The 20,567-nt window shown below is 41.0% G+C and overlaps 1 protein-coding gene across 14 annotated transcripts in view; it reads left to right on the top strand.

Annotated features, from left to right (window-relative positions):
• Positions 1–20,567, top strand: part of adgrl2b.1 (adhesion G protein-coupled receptor L2b, tandem duplicate 1) — an 85,107-nt gene that overhangs the window by 44,602 nt on the left and 19,938 nt on the right. For 10 of the 14 annotated variants that reach the window (XM_032531241.1, XM_032531250.1, XM_032531240.1 and 7 more), the window contains 6 exons: positions 833–1,633; positions 10,256–10,552; positions 11,773–11,873; positions 13,975–14,160; positions 15,541–15,579; positions 19,302–19,485. In XM_032531241.1, coding sequence (XP_032387132.1) covers positions 833–1,633; positions 10,256–10,552; positions 11,773–11,873; positions 13,975–14,160; positions 15,541–15,579; positions 19,302–19,485 — 1,608 coding nt within the window. The remainder of the gene's footprint in view (positions 1–832; positions 1,634–10,255; positions 10,553–11,772; positions 11,874–13,974; positions 14,161–15,540; positions 15,580–19,301; positions 19,486–20,567) is intronic. The other 4 variants (XM_032531251.1, XM_032531242.1, XM_032531245.1 and 1 more) reach the window with 1 other exon arrangement.

The following is a 20,567-nucleotide window of genomic DNA, read 5'->3' as shown; positions in this document are numbered from 1 at the left end:
TTGGCCCAACTTCTGCTGCACCCATAGCACGTGATGTGAAATTGCAGTGATGGCTGAGTGAGATTGGCACAGACAAAAAAAAGTTTGAAAGGAAAACAAGAATTCATTGTGTCCCTTTTTAGCCAGAACCAATTAATTTAAAACCGTCTAAATGGGAACAGTGCCACGGCCTCCCTCACCCATCGCTGGTTACTCTTGTGTTCCGCCACAGAAGCAGTGAAAATCCTTTACCAATGTTGTTCGATCTATTCCCCAACCTCCACTTTCATTTTACCTCTGCTTTGCTGCCGCCACCATCATTGACAACCTGTTGTTCACTCTTATTACAAGAGGTGAAGTCTGTTCCCTTTTCATTTTGGTTTATGACCTCAGTCATGTTAGAATGCATGTGCTGTGTGTCCATATACCCAGCTGTTCATGTGGCATTTTATGTCAGAGACAGGCTGGTATTTAAGTGTGAACTCTTTTTTTCCCCACTTCCCATGTCTTTTATTTACAGGAGTTTTTACCCTTTCTGTTCACATTTTGTTTTGTTTTGTCCCTGTTAGGATGTAGCAGCAGACCCTTGAGATGCAAGTTCTCTTAACGTCACACACACCTCTCATTCCCAATAACCACTATGACACGTCCATTTATTTTCTTTTTTCCCTATCCGCTAGCAATAGTACAAAAGCACTAGTTAAAACATTCCTCCAAATTCACAATCCCTGATCTTTTTTTTATCCCGTACTTTTGTTGTTCAGCAGCAAGAATGATTCGTGTCAAAAGTGTTATGTACGTTCGAAATACTGTGCCTTACTGTATTTTCTTTCACTCTCTTCTCTGTCACTAGTTTTCATTTGTCCCGGGACTCTGAAGGGTGTAGGAGACGCCACCTTCCTGTTTGAGGCAGAGCAGCAAGCGGGGTCGTGGTGCAAAGACCCGCTGCAGGCCGGTGACAAAGTCTTCTTTATGCCCTGGACTCCGTACCGCACTGACACCCTCATCGAGTACGCCTCTCTAGAGGACTTCAAAAATGGTCGCCAGACCACTACCTATAAACTGCCGCACCGTGTCGACGGGACAGGCTTTGTGGCCTATGATGGGGCTATCTTCTTCAACAAGGAACGCACTCGCAACATTGTCAAGTTTGACCTGCGCACTCGCATCAAAAGCGGCGAGGCTATAGTTAATAATGCCAACTATCACGACACCTCACCTTACCGCTGGGGTGGCAAGACGGACATTGACCTAGCAGTAGACGAGAGGGGCTTATGGGTAATCTACGCCACGGAGCAGAACAATGGGCGCATTGTGGTGAGCCAGCTCAACCCATACACTCTCCGCTTTGAGGCCACATGGGAGACAGCGTACGACAAGCGCTCGGCCTCTAACGCCTTTATGGTGTGCGGCGTGCTCCACGTGGTGCGCTCGACCTACGAAGAGAACGAAAGCGAGGCCAGCAGGAGCCAAATTGATTACATCTACAATACCAAGCTGAGCCAAGGCGACTACACTGACATCCTCTTCCCTAACCAGTACCAGTACATCACCGCTGTGGATTACAACCCCAGAGACAACCAGCTATATGTGTGGAATAACTTTTACATCCTGCGCTACGACCTGGACTTTGGGCCACCGGATCCTGCTGAAGGTGAGAGCTGCTCCCATTTTTGGTTTTATTCACTTTCTTGTTTTCTAATTGATATATTGTTTGGTTGCAGCATGGCATGTCACAGATGGATGGCTTTTAATGTTGGATGCAATTCAGAGGTGATAGAGAAAAGAGGGTTGTGTTAGTCTTGGGGAACAGGCTCATTTGCAGACAGAAATTCCAGATTTACCTTGGAATGAGGGATAGCTCCCAGTGGGATTTCTCCCGTCTCTTTATTACCATCAGGCAAGCTCGGGCCCTCACTCTAGCTGAAGCTTGGGCCCTATCAAATCCTTTAATCTCTGGCTTTACCTGAAACCATTATGATGAAAATATATATATATATATATATATATATATATATATATATATATATATGGAGGAAAATAGCCTTCCTATTGTGGCCGGATATTTTAAAGCACCTGGCTTAAGTGTAAGAGTTGTGTACCACATGGTGAATCAGTGTAGAAGAGTAGCTGGAAAGAGAGATCCATTACAGTGAAGAATCATGTCAGGCGGTTCAAGAGCTTACATTAATCTGTGAAGTGTTGAGAGGTGACATATATGTCATCAGACAGGGACCTTACATTAATATGATAATGGTCTTAATTACTTGACTGCAGCCACCTTATCCCACAGAGAGTATCCTGTGTGACGTTGGGGAACAAGGATCTTGACTTGAACTCTAGTTATGTTAGAAGCTCTGGTTGCCCCTAAGCACTGGTCTGGAATAAGTTATGATTTTTAACTTCTGGATATTCAGGAGGGGTGGCCAAGGGGGAATCTGATTCTCGACCTGAGCTGTTGAAGGGGGGGTTAACATTGATGTCTCAATGGTGGCTGTGTGCTCCTGAACTCTAACCTCTTGTCAACAAGACTGTTTGTTTTCCTGCCATTCCCTGGAATCCCCCAGCATGATAACTCGATACCCAGGGGTTGGGGGGGTGGGTTCTGTTTGTTAGAACAGATGACTTTGTGTCTGTTTTGCTGAACAACCAAAGCTTCAATTAGAGGAGATATGAAAAATACTCAAACTTGAAGGAGTTCCCCATGCATGCAAACTGCCTGCTCAACTGTTCCCGTCCTGATGAATGTTAATATAATTAACAACTGAATTCTCATAATTACTCTCCTTGTCTCAAAAGAGGCTCAGGAAGAGGAGGAAAGTGGCCATCACAGAACATTTTCAATGAAGGGTTTAATGTGCTCTTTCAGCTAGTGTAAAGCCTCGGTAAACATTAATGCCACATAGGCGTAGCTTTGCCAATTGCATCAGGGACAGTGCATTTAATCAAGGAACCCAAGAACATAGTAGTTGATTTCACTACTTATTCTAAATACCAGTTTCCGTCCGCTGTTCCATTATTGGGATCTAATCAGAAAAGCGTCCTTGCAGCAGAACTTGTCATGGTGCATGGGACAATTTGAACTGCTGTGAACTCAAGAAGGAGAGATGAGTCATGACTAGATGCCATGTCCAGCAGTAGCACACCAGGCTTTGTGAATGGCACTTGAAAATAATTGGTTCTTGTTTATTAGTTTTTTTCAGATCTACACCTTTAACTTCTTTACTGTGTAGCTATTAGAATTTATTGCTGCCTATGATATGGCGTTGAATTAAACAACCTATTCTGCAGGGTAATCTAATGGTGCTGAAAGAATGTCTCTCACTCTGAAACTGAGGGGCACTTGAGGCGTAAAGGAAATTAATTGTCCCCATTAAGATTCATCGACCACAGAGTGTTACCTCGAACACCCAACCCAGTGTATTTCTCTCCCTTGTAGAACTTGTGTAACACAATGAGTGTCTGTGTCCTTTTCTGTCAGAAGCATCAACCTTGGCTGTAATGCTCATGCAGAGAGGTGCTAAAGTGTCTGCAGGATTAGGGGTTTATAAGGGAGTTTTAGCAAAGTGATCAAAGCAGAAAATAATTGACCTTAGCAACTTGTCTTCAGTTTCCTTTACCTTGTGTACAGTGTTTGTAACACTGCAGGTTTCTTAATTCTGGCCCTGGTTGATGTGATTAGCTAAGATCTTTTCCCATATTGATCTTTCTGCTTATTCTTCCAAACAATTCACACGCATTGAAAGAAAATGTCTACTCCCTGCTAATGCATTGTGAACACAAAACAGCAATGATCAATACTTAGAGTCCACCTCCTTAGAGGTGCATGCCAATAAAAAGCACACCAAAGCGCCCGTCATTACAAAACTTAGGACACCAGTAATGTATTCTCTGTGATGTGCAAAGGCATTAACTGATTTCAGTCCAATGAATTAAAAACAAAAACAATCAGAGGAGCCCGCAATCACCAAGAGCATTTCAAACTAACAAGGAGTGAAAGGAGAAAATTAATTTGTATTTGAAGTTTCATTGATCTGAGGCCTTAAAGACAAGGGGCATAAAATGAATGGCTTTGTCCAAAAGGCTTAGCCCACTGCTGTAATCCAGTAGCAGTGAGCACAAATGAGCTCTATGCTTAATTGAAACGTGAAGCAAAACCAGTATTTCATATCCTGCTTGCCACATGATAGATATTGAGCATCACAACGCAGTTCATTGCTCAGCCATTTTGTAGCTAAACTCAGTTGTGCACCTCGCTGCACTTTGACATGCTTTTATATCTTTGAACGACATGTCCAGGTCAGCCGTCAAGACAGAGGACATTTATAGATGTATCACGCACTAAGCCTGTGTTCCACCCTCTGAAGCATGATGTTCAGCAGCAAAAATAGTAGCTGAAGTAATGGAGTCAGGAGATTTGCAAGAGCTCTAATTGTTCGGCTTCTCGCCATGCATCAACGCTGGCAAGATTATGGCAGGAAATTGTTTAAGTTAGGCCTAGACGACAGAGTCTTAGGTTTTTTTTGCTCTTTGTATTTCTTTATTTCTGAGTGTATTTCTGTCTGCACATGTATTTTTGTCTTTATTGTTAGCCACCTTCCTCTGAGTTAAACCGTCTAGTTATGACTATGCCATGTTTGCTGCTCCACAGTACCCAGTTGCAGGCCCCATAAATTACCCGCATAGACACAGGATACGTCCGGCAGAGCTTTTTCTGTCTACTGCTCTTTAAAGAACCATTGGTAATTAAACAGTGAGGCCCGCAACAATTTCTCAGCAGTTTGAGTTTTTTCATTAAGCAGAAATAAAGACATATTCCACAGCTTTGGATAAAAAACGGCAGATGAATTGTCTTGTGGCTTGCACCTTCCATGCCAAGCCTTGTACTCTTATCACGTAGGCCTGGATGAAGCAGAACAGCATGAGCGCATATAAACAGCCTAATGTAAAATTCATGTCTTCTGGGACTTGTTTCCCTGTCATTAATTACCAGCACTGGCTCTAGGTAAAGAGGCAAAAAAGACCAACTGTAGCTCTCACACAGTTCTTATCCTCTGATACAGCCTTGTTATTAGGTCATGCTCAAATCAACAATATATAAAGATATATGAAGACCCACACACATGTAGTCACATCTTGTCTTTACTTATTGTGGTATATCGGGCACCGTCAGCGTGGCAACATCCCTATTGTTTGGTTAAAGCAAAAGTTTGGGACATTTTGGTAAATACGTTTATTTGCTTTTATCGGGGCGAGTTAAATGAGAGGATCAATAAAACTCTGTCTGTACAGTACATATGAAGGTACCAGTAGCTTAGCACAAAGGTAACAAAATCAATTTACCAGTACTTAAAGCTCACTAATTAACAGTGTTGTGCAGAATTTGATAACTCAGTAATGTGTATGTCCTGATTACTTTTTAAAATACAGTTACAGTTAACATTTAAGCTAGCTGTTCAAGGTCAGTAGATACCTCCACAATGTAGACTATTTGTTAAAATGTTTTTTTATTTTTTATTTCTACACATAATATAACGATTACTTTTGCTTTTGAGAAATTTGTATCAATTATTTTTTTCAATGAGTAATAAGTAATTGATTACATTTTTCAAGTAACTTACCCCACACCTTAATTAACACGTTACATCTTGCTTGTTTAATCCGTCCAAAAAACGTAGTGCAACATCCAAAATTCACTGTTTTACTGGAGGTTATGTTCCGGATGTTGTAGTAGCTCTGAGCAGTTGCCAAGCAACCCCACTATAGCAAGAAACTGTGCCTGGCCAGGAAATGTTACGGCACATAACCCACCATAAAACGGTAAATTGTTGTTTTTACACTTTTTGTACGCAATAAACAAACAAGATATAACATGAGTTTTAGAGGTTCTGATACTTGGATTTTGTTATTTTTGGACAGAGCCAGGCTAGAGTTTTCCCTGTTTCCTGTTTTCCTGTCTTTATGTTAAGCTAAGCTAACCAGTTACTGGCTATAGCCTTATATTTTCCATATATTTTCCATTTACCTTGCTCTGTTGCTCTACTGTCACAGCTGGGTTTTTTCTTTTTAATGTGGATCAACAATAGGACGTTCGCTCACCATTTCATACCGTTAAATGGTATGCAGCTCAATCTGGTGCTTTTCAGTTCAAGGACAAATTCCAAAGGAAAAGAAAGGGCACTGTAGGACACATTGATTGATTTTCACCCTTTAATAACTGAGCTCTGCCTATTCAATATTTCCTTTCAACTATGTCTGTCTATTTGTCATTTTACTGGAAGAATTAGCGTTGTAGTTGATTTATCTTAAAAATGTAAACCAATTAAGAGCAGCTTGATTTGGCTGTGAGTTGCCATTGCTCTTGAGGTATTAGACGGCTTATGATCTATTTATCCTGGCTTTTAAATGGACAGTTAAATAATGTTTACTGCTCTGACTGTGTGTGTAATTTGAGATAAAATGTTCTTTTAGTTCAGCAGTGTAAGCTGCCAAAGCAAGGGCAAACAGAATATCTAGACCAATCATCTGATTATGGTTTAATATGTTTTGTCATCTTCCTTGCAGATGACTCTGGGGGCTATGAAGTGATAAAACTAATTCTGCTTCATCTCTGATGTCTTGATTGATGATCTTGCACAATGGTTTTTCTTTCTTTTAGTTCTGTTTTAATTTACACACTCGGGTTTTGACTCTGGTGATAGCCATTTGTCAAGTGTTCAATCTCAAACTCTTCCATTATTTACAAGAGGGATTATTCAGCATATGGCAACAGTATGCCTTTGGTGTCAGATTGCCCATAAAGAGTGACTTCACTGCCTCTTGAGAGAAATGGCAGCTAATTGTTGCAGCCCTCTCTTGGTTGAGTGCCATAAGAGGACACAAGGATCTCACTGGAGGGGAGTTTGCTTTTGGCAATCAAAAGTAAATTGTAGGGCGCATGGTGCAGAGACATCAAATAAACCCACAAATGCTTTCGACATCTGACATTACTTGATGTAGTATTAAATAAATATGATGTTCTCCCTTTACAATCCTACTCTGACAACCCCAGACTTGCTGACTGCAAAAAGCCACAAAGATTGTATCTGGTCTTAAAACAGTCATCAACATCTCAGTGCCCCACCTAAATAAAATTGATATGATTTCATTTTTCTGCATATTTACTTGTGAAATAAAATCTGAATTTTTCAAAACCTAAAATGATCATAGCATATAAAACTCATTAGGTATTATCTCCATTGGATTATGTGAGTGATTAAGGGAATTAGGACAGCTGCAAACTACTATTTTCACTTAGTAATTAATCTGCCAAATATTTTCTCAATCAGTAGATCAATGTAAAAGGTCAGAATATAGTGAAAATGCCTACCACAACATCCCAGAAATCCAAGGTGGTGATGTCTGTAAATTATAGTTATTTGATTGTTAAAGCAAGAAGAGGAGACTTTCTTTCGGTTTTAGACTCTCTGTCATTTTAAAAATTTCTCATTGTACTCTGAGAAACTATGATTGACAGTGTACACAATTGTGTAACATGTTATCGACTAAATGACTAATCAATAAAATAATTGTCAGATTAATTGATAATGAAAGTTGTAATTTGTTGCAGCCCTAACATGTACTGCAGCATTTCTGAAGTGAATCAACTGCTATTGTTAATATATGCTAAAAGAAAAAAGAATTTGCAGTGACAAAAAATGCCAAGACAGAACAAAATGTGTCTCTGTACGGTATGATAATTTATGCTGAAGTGTGGGTGGTAGAGGGCTTTGAGCTCAGGAGTTAGAGCAATGTGGTCTCAGGAGCAGGTTATTCAGGTGATGCAAGCAAGCTGTTACAGGCAGATGCATATTAGGGCTCATATTAGCCAGTGAAAAAGCAGGAGTTTGCTCAGGTATGGAGAGGTTTAATATTCTCAAACCCAATTATACTTGCCCTTGTATTGCATTATATGCGTATATTGAATCAACAGAGTCAGCCTATGAATCATCTCTTTTTGCCTGAGTCAAAAAATCTTCACTGGCAGATTTTTAAACAAAGTTTTTTGTTTTTTTTCAGTGTCTTTTTTGTGCTAAACTTAGCACAAAAAGGAAGGAAATTTGTGTTTGATAGATTATTTGCTATTAATGCTTTTTGGCAATAAATCTTATACTGTTGGAAAGCCTGTTTAGTGTTATGGAACGGCACTGAAGATTGGACCCAAAAGCTGATGTGACACACAGGAAATCTGTTTAAGTGATTTAATATACAGTATATATGTACAGTAATAGTGCAAGGGACAAGGGGGTGTACGAGGGATCCAGTGGTAGGTGCAGTGCGCTCCCCAGAGCGTGCCCAGTCTTTTGTTTGTGGCGTTTACCATGTCGACCAGAAAACAGATTTACACGAGGAGCAAGGAGTTACAACTGTATCACACTAGTAGACTGAACGATCTGCTGACAAGTGGATCACAGGGGGGGATGATTAGGGAATGGGCTTCACCTGACGCAGCCTGCAAACTAAGCTACGTCCACAACTCACAGACACAGGAGGAAAAAACATGAGGGATAACAAACAAGGAAACAGACCATTCACACAAACAAGAGAGGAAAGGGCTGCCATAATGGCATTATAACATTTAGTTCTCTTTCAAATGGGGCACCATTTGAAAGGAACATGCATTTGTGGGATGAGCTGCAGCGCTGAGTATGTGGGTTGCACCCATGAAAAATTTACCAAATCTTCTCTGCCAATGCCAAGCAGCTTATTCTGCCTTTGACTCGTTTGGTGTTTGGTGGATTGGATGATTGAAGTTGGAAGAAACAAGACATATTGGCAATTTAACAATTCATTCATTTCACAATCAGGAGCCTCAGTAGCGTGTGGAAGAACCATACACAGCCACAACAGCCCGGCTCCTCCTGCTCATGCTGTTCACTGGCTGTTGACCAGCAAATTTCCTTACTTTTTGTGCTAAACTTATAGCTTCCTGCTCGTGTTAACCGCACATGTCAGCTGTTACTTATGCAACCTGGCCAACCTGTGAATGTGTGGGTGACAGACACAAGGACTTGAGTGTAAGTTAATTAGCTAGGGTTCCTGCCAGGGGAAAAGGTCATTGAGTAAAATGTCACAACTCAGCCAACACTCTAGGGTGGTTGGGGCTTTAGTTTCTTTTTTTAATAATAAGCATCACAGGAACACTGTTTCCTCCCAGCTGTGGCCTCCAGACCTCATCACCAGATATCAGCTTTGTATTAAACACAGATATTTCACTGGAATGAAAAAGCGAAGACTTTCCTGACTGGCTGATTAGTGTGAAACACGAAATGTGGGCTTGTGTCACCGTTTTCTCTCAGGAAATGGAGATACGTGTTGGATGATGGAGTGTCAGATAGGATGATATTGCATTTTCCCAGAAGCACCTAGGGATCATGAAGACAACACTATAGTGCCTTTCACAACAGCAGACCTCATTGTTGAAAGCTGCTTTTTTTCTCTAAATACAATCAGGTGGTTGTGGGTAAAAATGTATGATCATTCATACAGAAGAGTGGTATATCCATGTAGACACACACACATTCAAATATTCACTGTTTTTGCTTTGTATTCATTATTATTATGTTATTTATACTGTAAACAATGTATAGATTTCCTATTTCTGCTCTCATTTCCTAGTTTATCTAGTCAATAGACTATATTTCCTATCTCCAGGCTCTCTGCAGCAGCTATCCATCTGTGGTTTTAAGCAGGAACACACCTGAGTAATGGAGCAAACACAAGCACACTTACACACGTGCATGAACACATTTACACATAGATTTGCTTCGAATTGTAGACGTGGATTGAATACAGTGGAATCGCATTATTGCTGATGTATGTTTTTCGCTCGGAGCAGTGCAGTTCTCCTTCTGCACACTAGCTTTATCAAAGTGAGAGAGATGAACTAGGCAGAACAAGTAAAATGCAGACAGGCTTTGTCTTCATTGTTGACGTTTAATCAGCCCAAGGTACTGATTCTGTTAAAAGGAAATCAGCGTTTTGTCAAAGGATGCCCGACCAGCACTGCTTGTCTTATTTAGGGGCTTAAGTAAACTAAAAATAGCAAGAGATAGATGTGTTGAGCTGCATAAAGCTTTTAATTTCCAGGAATTATGGGCAGCAGTAACTCTAGCAATACCAACAAGCCACAGGACTCCAAACAGTTGCAGTTCCCCTACTACTGGAAAAAATGGGAGTTCAAAGCAAGAACATTCATGACTCAAGCTCTAACAGCTTCACTCTTCTCTTACTCTAGTGCCAACCAGTGAAGAGTTCTCGTTCTCATCATCCATACCCAAGACTATTGTGGTCACCACCACCGCTGTGTCCACTGTGAAAAGTCAGGGTGACACCACTGTAGCAGGAGCAGATCCAAGAGAGGGGAGGGATCCGTTTCAAGACAATCGTGGCTCAGGTACAGCAGAGCCCACCATCCCTGAGCTGCCGCCAACACCCAGGCGCTTCTGTGAGACGACCCGGAGGAGAGCCATCGACTGGCCCCAGACCCACACTGGAAGCACTGTGGAGAGGCCCTGCCCCAAAGGGACCAGAGGTAGGCCCACTATCTGTGTGTTTGTGTTTTTTATTACATGGTTTGGTTGAATACTTGGTTCTGATCATTTTGGGGGACATCCATCTATCGGCAAAAAGCAGTCCGGTTAATTTATCAGCTGTAGCAAAAAAGTAGGGAAAACCCAACGTCAGGGTCCTGCATCTCCCTGTCGGGATTGTATTTGCTGTGATGTCCGCCTCACTCTACATTATACTAATGTTATAACTTTATGTAAAATGTTCTTTAAACTTACACTCCATTAAACTTAAATCTAAACCTTTTTCTTCCCACTGTTGTGCCTACAGGATGCTAGCGACATATAGCACATCCATGGACTGCTTATACTTCAGCTTCTGTCATTGTCACTTTCAAATACTGTACCTATTTACTAAGTGTACTATTTCCATATTGTTCCATATTGCCTCCATGTACTGAGGCTGTGTGCATGAAGAGAGAAAAATGCTGTTGCCCTTTACATCCCTAACAGAGCACAGACACAGTGGAGATGATGAACAATATTTGGGATGTTATGAAATAGAAGGCAGGAACCAAAGTCCAGTGTTTACTTATTGTCTGAATTACATTCAGACAGTATATTCACAGTTATGTCTCACATTTAATATAACTTCTGGAAGTGTAGGAAGTCAGCAGTAAAGGAAGCATTGTGCTGTTATACCCCTTGAGTTGACAATGATACTCACACAGGAATCTCTCATGAGATACCTTAACACCTCATCACAGAGATTGACAGAACTGTCAAAATATAAAGTGGGGCCATTGGAAGAGGAAAGCTAAAAAGAGACAATGTTTTGACTGTGGGGGTGAAAAGGGAATGAGTCTTGGATTACATACAATACATTATATTGTTGCTGTTGTCAGTGGGGGGTGTCTTCATTAGGACTATTTTTTTATTTAGACATGCATAGCATTAACAATATTTCAGACAATAACAAACCAGAGTCCACTGTTTTTTTTCCGTCAGTTTTGTCCAAGCCATGTATGAACCTGACAGTGTTTTAGTATGCCTTCTGTAATTTTCTCTGTTGTATTTGTGTTCATTTTACAAAGCAGCCTTTCAGATTGTTGGAAGTGGTTGTTCCTGGCAACAGTTTCCTGCACCAAAGAGTTGATGTGAATGAGTGATCAGCAGAAAAAAAAACTGTATTTGAGCAAGGTTTTGGCTTCTTACCAACTGTTGTGTTTATTGTGTGGTACTGCAGGCATCGCCTCCTTCCTCTGCACTGTGACAGGGACCTGGTGCTCCAAAGGCCCAGACCTCAGCAACTGCACCTCCCACTGGGTGACTCAAGTGGCACAAAAGGTAAAACAGCAATGTGTCAATTACAAAATATAGCAGCAAACATGTAACACGTCTCATATCAAACAGCTAGTAGGAATGTGTTACCCGTTCGCTTGCTCAGTTTGTTTTTCTTATACCAGCAGAGAACTGGTCAAGGGTAAAGATTATGAAAATACTTCAGCTTTTTGTGGCTTAAATACAGCGTGGTAGCAGAGAGAAATGAGCTATCAGGAGTAAATGCCAAGTTCTGCACTCAGTTACTGAGAATCAAAGACCCAGAGCTGCTTTCTTCACTGACTTTTTTGCTTTGATGTTCAACTGCCATGCAGGTAGAAATCTAATGGACCCACACAGTTAACAGTTGCAGAAGCCTGAAAGGACCATAATGCAACACAAACGCACAATATTGAATTTTAAGGAAGAGATTTCTCTTGAACTGAAAAACACCTTGCACATACAGCAGGTTCAGAAAGGGTTTCTGGGTGCTCGCATTGGGCATTTTGGGTAATGTAGATGTGACTAACTCAAGAACTATGCATCAATTCCATACACTACTAATTATATACAGGTTTCTTAAAAAGTCTGAAACACTCTAAAGAAACAGGCAGTATCCACATCATATTAGCTTGATTTTTAAGTGTGTGGTTAATGTTATTTTCACATAAGCTATTCTGAGTTGCAGATCATTCAAATCAATCTAAATAACTTAAATTGATGGTGATCATACGGCTTCAGAATGATCTTTAAAAATAATCATTTATTCTTTGAAAACATAACTATGCTGCATCCCTTCCATGTTGGCACAATAGGAAGAATGGGAAAATTGCATGTTATGTATGGTTTCAGGCGCCCATGACTATCAAGGGCTTTGGCAACTGACCCAAAACGTTGTGGAGCACATAGTCTGAGATTGGAGTTTGTACACTAAAATTACATTTTAATGGTTCAAGTGAATTTCAAACTTGAATTTTGAATTGAGCTGTCCATGTTTTAATGAATTATGAGCTAATTGTTTTCTACTTGTGATTAAAAGTATGCCACTTAAAAAAAGTTGGTTTATTAACACAAGTAGTATGGTGTTTGATATTTTTTTTGTTGTATAGTCCTCTGAAATACTGAATGTGTTGTCATGAGGCTTTATGGCATGAACTACCATGGAACAACACATGTTGTTCCATGGTAGTTACAGTTATTATTCAAAGCTGGTTACACCAATTGCTAGCCCTGTAGTGGCAGAAGAGAAATGTAGTTATATGTTGTTATTACTACATATTTGCTGCTTATTAGCAAGTGAAACCAGATTCAAAACGGTATACTTGGCTGAATTGATTGTATTAGCATTGATACTGAATTTTATTTAGATGTAATTGACAACATTGGTGGTGTTGCAGCCATTATGCCACGTGACACTCCTGTAGTTCTTCTTTCGCAGAGTTGGAGATATCCCAGCTGCCAAAAATGTCTGATACATCCGACTCGGAATTAGACTTTGCCTGTATGTTATGACATTAACGCTGCATTAGCTTTCTCTTTGGTGTGTGTGTGTGTGTGTGTGTGTGTGTGTGTGTGTGTGTGTGTGTGTGTGTGTGTGTGTGTGTGTGTGTGTGTGTGTGTGTGTGTGTGTGTGTGTGTGTGTGTGTGTGTGTGTGCGTATGTGTGTGTCAGTGTCTGCGTGTGTGTGTGTGTGTGCTTCATTTCCTCTTAGTACCAAATGGAAGTTAATTGATTTTGTATACTACCATGAATATGAGTAGTATAGTATATACTGTCTACATATGCTCAGCTCAGTAAAAGCAGGATGGGGGGGGGGGGGGGGTTTGGCAACAATTTAAAATAATTGGTGTAATATACTGATCACACATGAGAATACAAACACAGACAGCTTAACATTTTTTCAGAGTTTCTTTAGCTTGTGTGTTACAGTTATGCTATTGTGTTCAATCCCGGTGTTTTTTATTCATTCTGCACACAATGCCTTTCTTTCCTTCTGACCAAACAATGGATTATAACTCTGTGGAATGTGTGGGATTCATTATTTTAGCTTCAGCTTGCAGAACCATCTCAGGACTTCTTCAAAGACGCTTCACTGACACCCCCTTGTTTTCCCCGTTGCTGTTTTTAGATTCGAAGTGGCGAAAATGCTGCTAATTTAGCCAATGAGCTGGCACGCCACACACAGGGCCCGGTGTTTGCCGGAGACGTCAGCTCCTCGGTGCGCCTGATGGAGCAGCTCGTGGATATCCTGGATGCTCAGCTGCAGGAGCTAAGGCCCAGCGAGAAGGACTCAGCTGGTCGCAGCTTCAACAAGGTACTGTGGAATTCCTGTTTAGCATAAACTTCATTCCCCTTTTGCTCCAACTCTGTGTCAGCATGACTCAGAACATTCATTAGCAGGATGCCTACCAATACACACAAACACAAACCTGCACATGTAATCACACACACACATTCTCGGACACACACAGTCTTCACTGGCTAGGAAGGCAGGTCTAGCCCTGAGGGGAAGCTCATTCCTCTGCAGCTTCCTGGTAATTACCGGCTTTGGAAACACAGACTCACCTGGCAGTGTTACCTTAAAGGAGCTAATGGCCATGAGCCCCCCACCAACACAAAGAATAACACTTCATTGCTGACAAGTGTGGAATTGCTCACTCCCGGAGCTTCTGCAGGCATTTGTCAAGAAAAGAGTAGGCCCAAGACTTACTTACATCTTTCAGCTGCAGGCAGTCTCATGGAGAGATGAGTGACAGTTACAAAATTACATTATTATTCAGACTTTCTTGACAGCAGTTGTTCTGTAAACAAGGTTATTTTCACCGAAATGATGCCCGTTGTTTGTGCCTTTTTGTTCAAGACAGCTGCATTGCTGTTGCGCATGTGAAGATAAGAGCTTCCAGGTTTCTCACTGACTTGTACATCACAACAACAACAGCGTGAGATTGGCTGATGACAAGCAACAATGACAGAAGTTAAAGCACCATACCCGTGGCTTTGCAAGTTCTATTGGCTTTTTTTAGTGTCTTCTTTACTAAAAATCATACGCACATGGTTTGTGTTCAAGGAGCCAAAACACTGGTATGGTTCTTAAAGTTGCACGCAGCCCTTTCCCACAAATTGACAAGTGGTAAATGGGGGTGTCTATGGCAGCAATCGTGTCTTGGTTGAAGAAAATGTGTTTATGATGTGGCAGTTGTAATCGGGATACAAAGAACATTGTATCTTTTTGTTGTGACACCTACAGTATGTGATTATCTCCACTTTGACTCAATTAGGTAGGAGAAGGTAACTACAAACACAAAGGGTTCTACAAAATAGCTACTATATTTTGCTCTCCATGCCATGAAATACAAATGACCTCATCCCTCATTGTTTATCTTCTCATTGTATTTTAAAGCATCGTTAATGGGGAGCATCAGAATCTAGTCTCAGCATTTTTTCCTCCACACTACTGTGCATTTCTCATCCCTTCCCCTCACTATATTGTGATTCATATTTAGAATTCCCCTGAAAAGCATTTAGAGCTGGTAGATCATTTCAAGGTTGTGGTTTATAGACCTGTGCCTTTCTTTCTTTTCATTAATTCTGTACTTTATGGTAAGTGCGTGGCATGATTTAATGCTTCCTGTGTTTTTACCACCTCTTTCTACAATCTGTCTTTTGTGCTTGATCCTCTTGTTGTGTGGAAAAGCTTCAAAAAAGAGAGAAGACATGCAGGGCGTACATGAAGGTATAACTACTACTGTAGGCTTTCCATGTTGCTTTTGTACCCCAATCCCTAACCCCTGACCGGCAGCATGCAGCACTGTCTGTCTTTATGTCCAAGATTGTCTTGTTACAGTATGTGCCTAGTGAACTGCTTTTACAAGATGTGGCTGCTTCCTCGTCTGACTCGCTGTCTTTTCACCCGTCATTCAGTCTGTCTGAGGATGCCACCGTTAATATCATTCTGTCTTTGTCTTGTTTCCCCTCCTCTGTGTGCTATCACTTGTACATCTTTCTTCATTTTTCCCTCTTCTCCCCTTCTTCCTCCCGCACTCTTCCTCTCTCTCCGTCTCTCTTGTCGGCTCTTCATACGTTGTGTGAATAATTGCCTTCCCATGGTCGTAATTACATCTCCCTGTCAGCCAGAAGTGTGATCAAAGTGGCAGTGTGCTTAATTTTCACTTGCTTACATTGTACAATGTTTAGTCTCCCTTGTCCCCTTATCAAAAAAAAGTCTCCTCATCCCTTGCAGTCGTGTTTTATCCGTCCTCCAGACGTTTTACCTTTCCTCTGCTGTGCGGAGTATATTTCCTCAGCTAGGTTCTGCTGAAAGACAAGGCCATGGTGTTAACACTGGGGAGGAGATGCCTTGCATGGCTTTACACAATTCAGTGGCTCAGGGGGTATATAAAGTTGAGTTGTTTTCGCTTCAAAAGAGTGTTGCATTTCCCTCAGCTGATTTAAAGAATGTCTGTTTAGCTGTGTTAGCTGCATGGATCTATGGACGGTCATGTCGGCCAGTCTGTCAGTACACCCCTTTGGTCCAGACTGAAATATCTCAACAACTGTTGGATGGATTGACATAACATTTTATACAGACATTTATGGTGCCCAGAGGATGAATCCTAATGTATTTTATGATGTCCTGACTTTTCCTCTAGCACCACCATGAGGTTGACATTTGTGGTTTTAAAAGAGTGCTCCACCGATTTAGCATTCGACTGCTATATCAGTCACAAAAAAATATCAAAACCAATGCAACAGAACTAGAACCATCATCTTTTTATTCCATGCATTTTTCTTCCTTGTTAAAACCTGGCACCTACATTACCCACAATGCTTAACTGCAAACAGTTAAGGCAGAGATTTGGGCATGTTATGCAAGTAATTGCAACTATGCAACTAATGTAGCCTTGGGCTGCCAGTCTGAGGCAGATATGAGGAGTGGGCTACAAAGCTCTGCCCTAACTGATTTTGACCCAAGTGACATCACGTGAGGTAATTTATCAAACACTGCACCACTCCCTCTGGAGACACAAATGCGTTGTACAAATTATTTCAGATATGCAAGAGTACTCTCAAAGACCTGCAACCAGACTTTGCCGTATAAATTTGGTGGAGTTCCCCTTAGCGTAAAATATCTCAACTATTGGATGGATTTCCATAAAATGTGGCGCAGACATTTGCGTCCCCCTCAGGATGAATGTAACTTTGAACAATAACCTTTAAATGCTCCTCCAGTGCTATGATTAAGGTAAAAAATGTAATTTGTCCTTACTGCAAAACTCATGACTTTTCATGAGCCTCAGCGGCATAGATATATCTCCGTAGATGCCGCATCTGGCTTGTGAGATGCGTCTCTGCCTCCATTGCCATCTTGGTCCGGAGTAAGACCCGTTTTGACCATAAAGACTCATAGAAAAGCATACACTTTTGTCCTGCTTTTGGATGTTCATGCAAAAGAAAAGTTTAAAAGTTTAAGTTTAAAAATAGTTTAAAAATTTAGCAAGAAATTATAATTTTAATTATGGATAGACCACTTTCCTTGATAAACAAACACTAGGAGGTACAGTCACTATGGACCACATCGTTCGCTTCATTGAACAGCAGAGGTGTGGGATCTACGTACCGGTGTATATATATCTATTAGCTGTACCTTGTGTTTAGTGCTAATTAGCAAATAGTAGCATGCTAACAAGCCACACTAAGATGGTGAACATGGTTAACATTACACCTGCCAAATATCAGGATTTTGTTCACTGCTGTGCCTACTTTAAAGCTGTGGTATCTACTTATACTACCTATTTTGGCGTTGTTGGGGAAAACATTCATAATAACTTTTCAGTAATTCAAGTGGTATGAGAGAAAACTAGACTTCTGCACCTCCTCTTGGCTCTGTTGTTAGGCTTTAGATAATCTAGATGTGACTTGAGATCTGCTGTTGCTCTTGGAAGTCAGGGCTGTTTGCTCATTTCATTTCTTTAGCTAAAGTAAGCTATGGGGGCGCCTGTAGTAGCACCCCTGTGATTTGTAAAGTGACCTCCTTCCAGGCGAGAATTAAGAAGGATTCAGTACGAACACAGATTTTTTCTGTGCTACACAAATTAAAGACAGATGACCTTTTATTCTCCTTTTGGATTAATGGGTCCTTTTGAGGATGGCTCACCGGGGGGTTGGAAGACCTTTTAGTGTCTGTCTGGTTGTAATGGTTACAACCCTTTAATGGACACTCCTCTCCGTCCTGCAAAGAGAGAGAGAGAGAGAGAGAGAGAGAGAGAGAGAGAGAGAGAGACTTAGTCATAGCCATCATAGTCACAGCACACAGGCTTCCAGTTGCCTGCAAGGTCAGAGCCACAGAGATTGATTTCTGTGCTCGGGCCGAGATATAAAGACACGCTGAGAGCCCTGTGTCTGGATACAGTCATCATTGCTGTGGTTAATATGAGCTCATTGGTTAAACGTTGCGGTTAATCATATAGTGGTGCAAACTTTGGTTGATCCCCTTTCTTGTTATTCCAGGCGCACGGATAATCCTGTCTGTAGTCAATTAGTGTTTTGGATAATCACAGCTGTGGCTAATTGGTACAGTGAGCAAGGGCTTGTTGTGGTTAATTATCGTTGTTGTGGTGGGCATTGCTGTGGTTAATGGCACCTATGGTTAAATTGTCACTCTGATTTACCACACCAAGGGTTGAGCTAAATTCTTAATCTTACAGCTGTCGACGTTGTGGTGGTTGTGTCAGGCAGGAGTCATGAACTCTTCCAGGGTCAAAGGAAACTCTTGTTTTATCAACATATGATACTTGTGTGGGTTTTGTGGAATGTTTTACTTACTTACCGCTTATCAGAAAGCAGGAAATGAAAGGATCGCAGTTGAAAACAAGCAGAAGTGTTCCCCCATCTTGCCTCAGACTGCCACTCTGGACATGGATTTCATGATAATGCCCACTTTCCTCCAGGAGAATAGTGTCCAAGGCCATTGTGGGCAGATCATGTTAGGAAAATAATACTATTGTTCATGGTGGTAATTGTTCTCTTGGAAAATCAAAACCAGGAATTGGGAAAGCAACATTGTATACAGTTTAATCCAGTGAATGTAAAAAAAAAAAAACATTTGGTTTCTATTTCCTCTTACCCTGAAGCATTTTTACATAATTCAAAAAAGAAAAATGGTCCAAAAGAGACTTCCTTTGATTAGGCTTATTTTTTGTAAACAGAATATTAAACGATACATAATGCATTTTTTATCAGCATTATTATTTTAGTTACCCTTGACTTTCTTGAACCCTCGTTTCTTTGGTCAGAGTGATCTTGATATTCCAGTGTAAGTCGTTGTTGCTGCTGTCACTGTTGGCCATGCATGCCCTTTTTATCATTTGCTGCCTCGTCCCTGCTTTTTGTTATTAAACTGAAGTTATGATGGGAGGAAACAGCAAGCTGACATTTTACTTGTCTCCATGGATACAGGCAATTGTGGACACTGTTGACAACCTCCTGAGGCCAGAAGCTCTGAAATCATGGAAAGACATGAATTCCACGGAACAAACGCATGCCGCCACAATGCTACTGGATACCCTGGAGGAAGGGGCGTTTGTCCTTGCAGAAAACCTAATCGAGCCGGCGATCGTAAAAGTGCCCGCAGAGAATATCAGTAAGTTTCTTTCCAATAACTATAAAACAAACCAAAACTACAGGTACACATCTGTCAGTGACAATGTCTGATGCTGATGGTTATTTTTCTTTTTGTCTGTGCACCACATTTCAGTAAAATAGTTTCAAACTGGTACATTTGTCTTCAGGGTAATTCTTTTTTAGCTATTCCCCAAGAACAATATGAGTTCAGAAATGGCCACATCTAGCTGATGTCACAATAAAAGAAAGCAAATATGTCCACAAATACATATTCTCACAAGCAGTTATTAGCAAGATTGATTATCATTCAGTCATATTTCTACTCATAGCTCTTTGTTGCTACGGTTATGGTCTCCTACTCACCCTTTTTGTCTTATACCTCATTGGTTTTTAATCTTTTTCTTGCATAGTAAAGTCACCTATTTGAATGTGTGCTTCAAGATGAACTGTCTAGACCTCTGGGGTAAAACAAAGAAATCAATTGAATGGCATTGTTCCATTCATACAGCACTCTATCTGTTCCCTCCGAGCCTTTCCCATTAAGTGGTAGTTAACTAAGCTGATAAGGACTAGTTGCTCTGTCTCTACCAAAAGAACTGATTATTACATTGTATAATATGCTGTATATTGGTTACTTAATCACTGAATTGAGGCAGTTGTTATGAGCTTTTCAAACTCTCGCTTATCTGTGCATTAGAGATAATAAACAGCCATATGAAGAAGCATAGAACCTGACCTCCCTTGAAGAGTTGGAAAAAATTTAAAAGTGATTGTTGCTCCTATTTAGCAGTATGTCAAAGCCAAAACGGCACCTCCAGGCAAGCACCAAGGCCAAGACGAGGGAATGGGCAGGAAGAGCAAAGAGAGAGCTTGAAAATAGACAGGGGGAACAATTCCTCATCTCCGTCTGTCAGAAGCCATCTATCTGAGGAAGTGAGGCCGTTTCTGGCTGTTTCTGACGGGAGGGAGTGTGTCCTCCTGACCCTTCAGTAATTTCACACATCAAAGGGAGCACCACCCGGCAGCTGGCAAACCGGCGAGAGGGGCTGCTGGAATTTGAAAGATTTTCAGAGATTTGCTCGTCGAGCCCAGAGTTATCTG

Source organism: Etheostoma spectabile, chromosome 12 (assembly GCF_008692095.1).
Source record: "Etheostoma spectabile isolate EspeVRDwgs_2016 chromosome 12, UIUC_Espe_1.0, whole genome shotgun sequence".
Classification (NCBI taxonomy): domain Eukaryota; kingdom Metazoa; phylum Chordata; class Actinopteri; order Perciformes; family Percidae; genus Etheostoma; species Etheostoma spectabile.
Note: the sequence above shows the minus strand (reverse complement) of the source record. Positions and strands in the feature narration are given on the sequence as shown.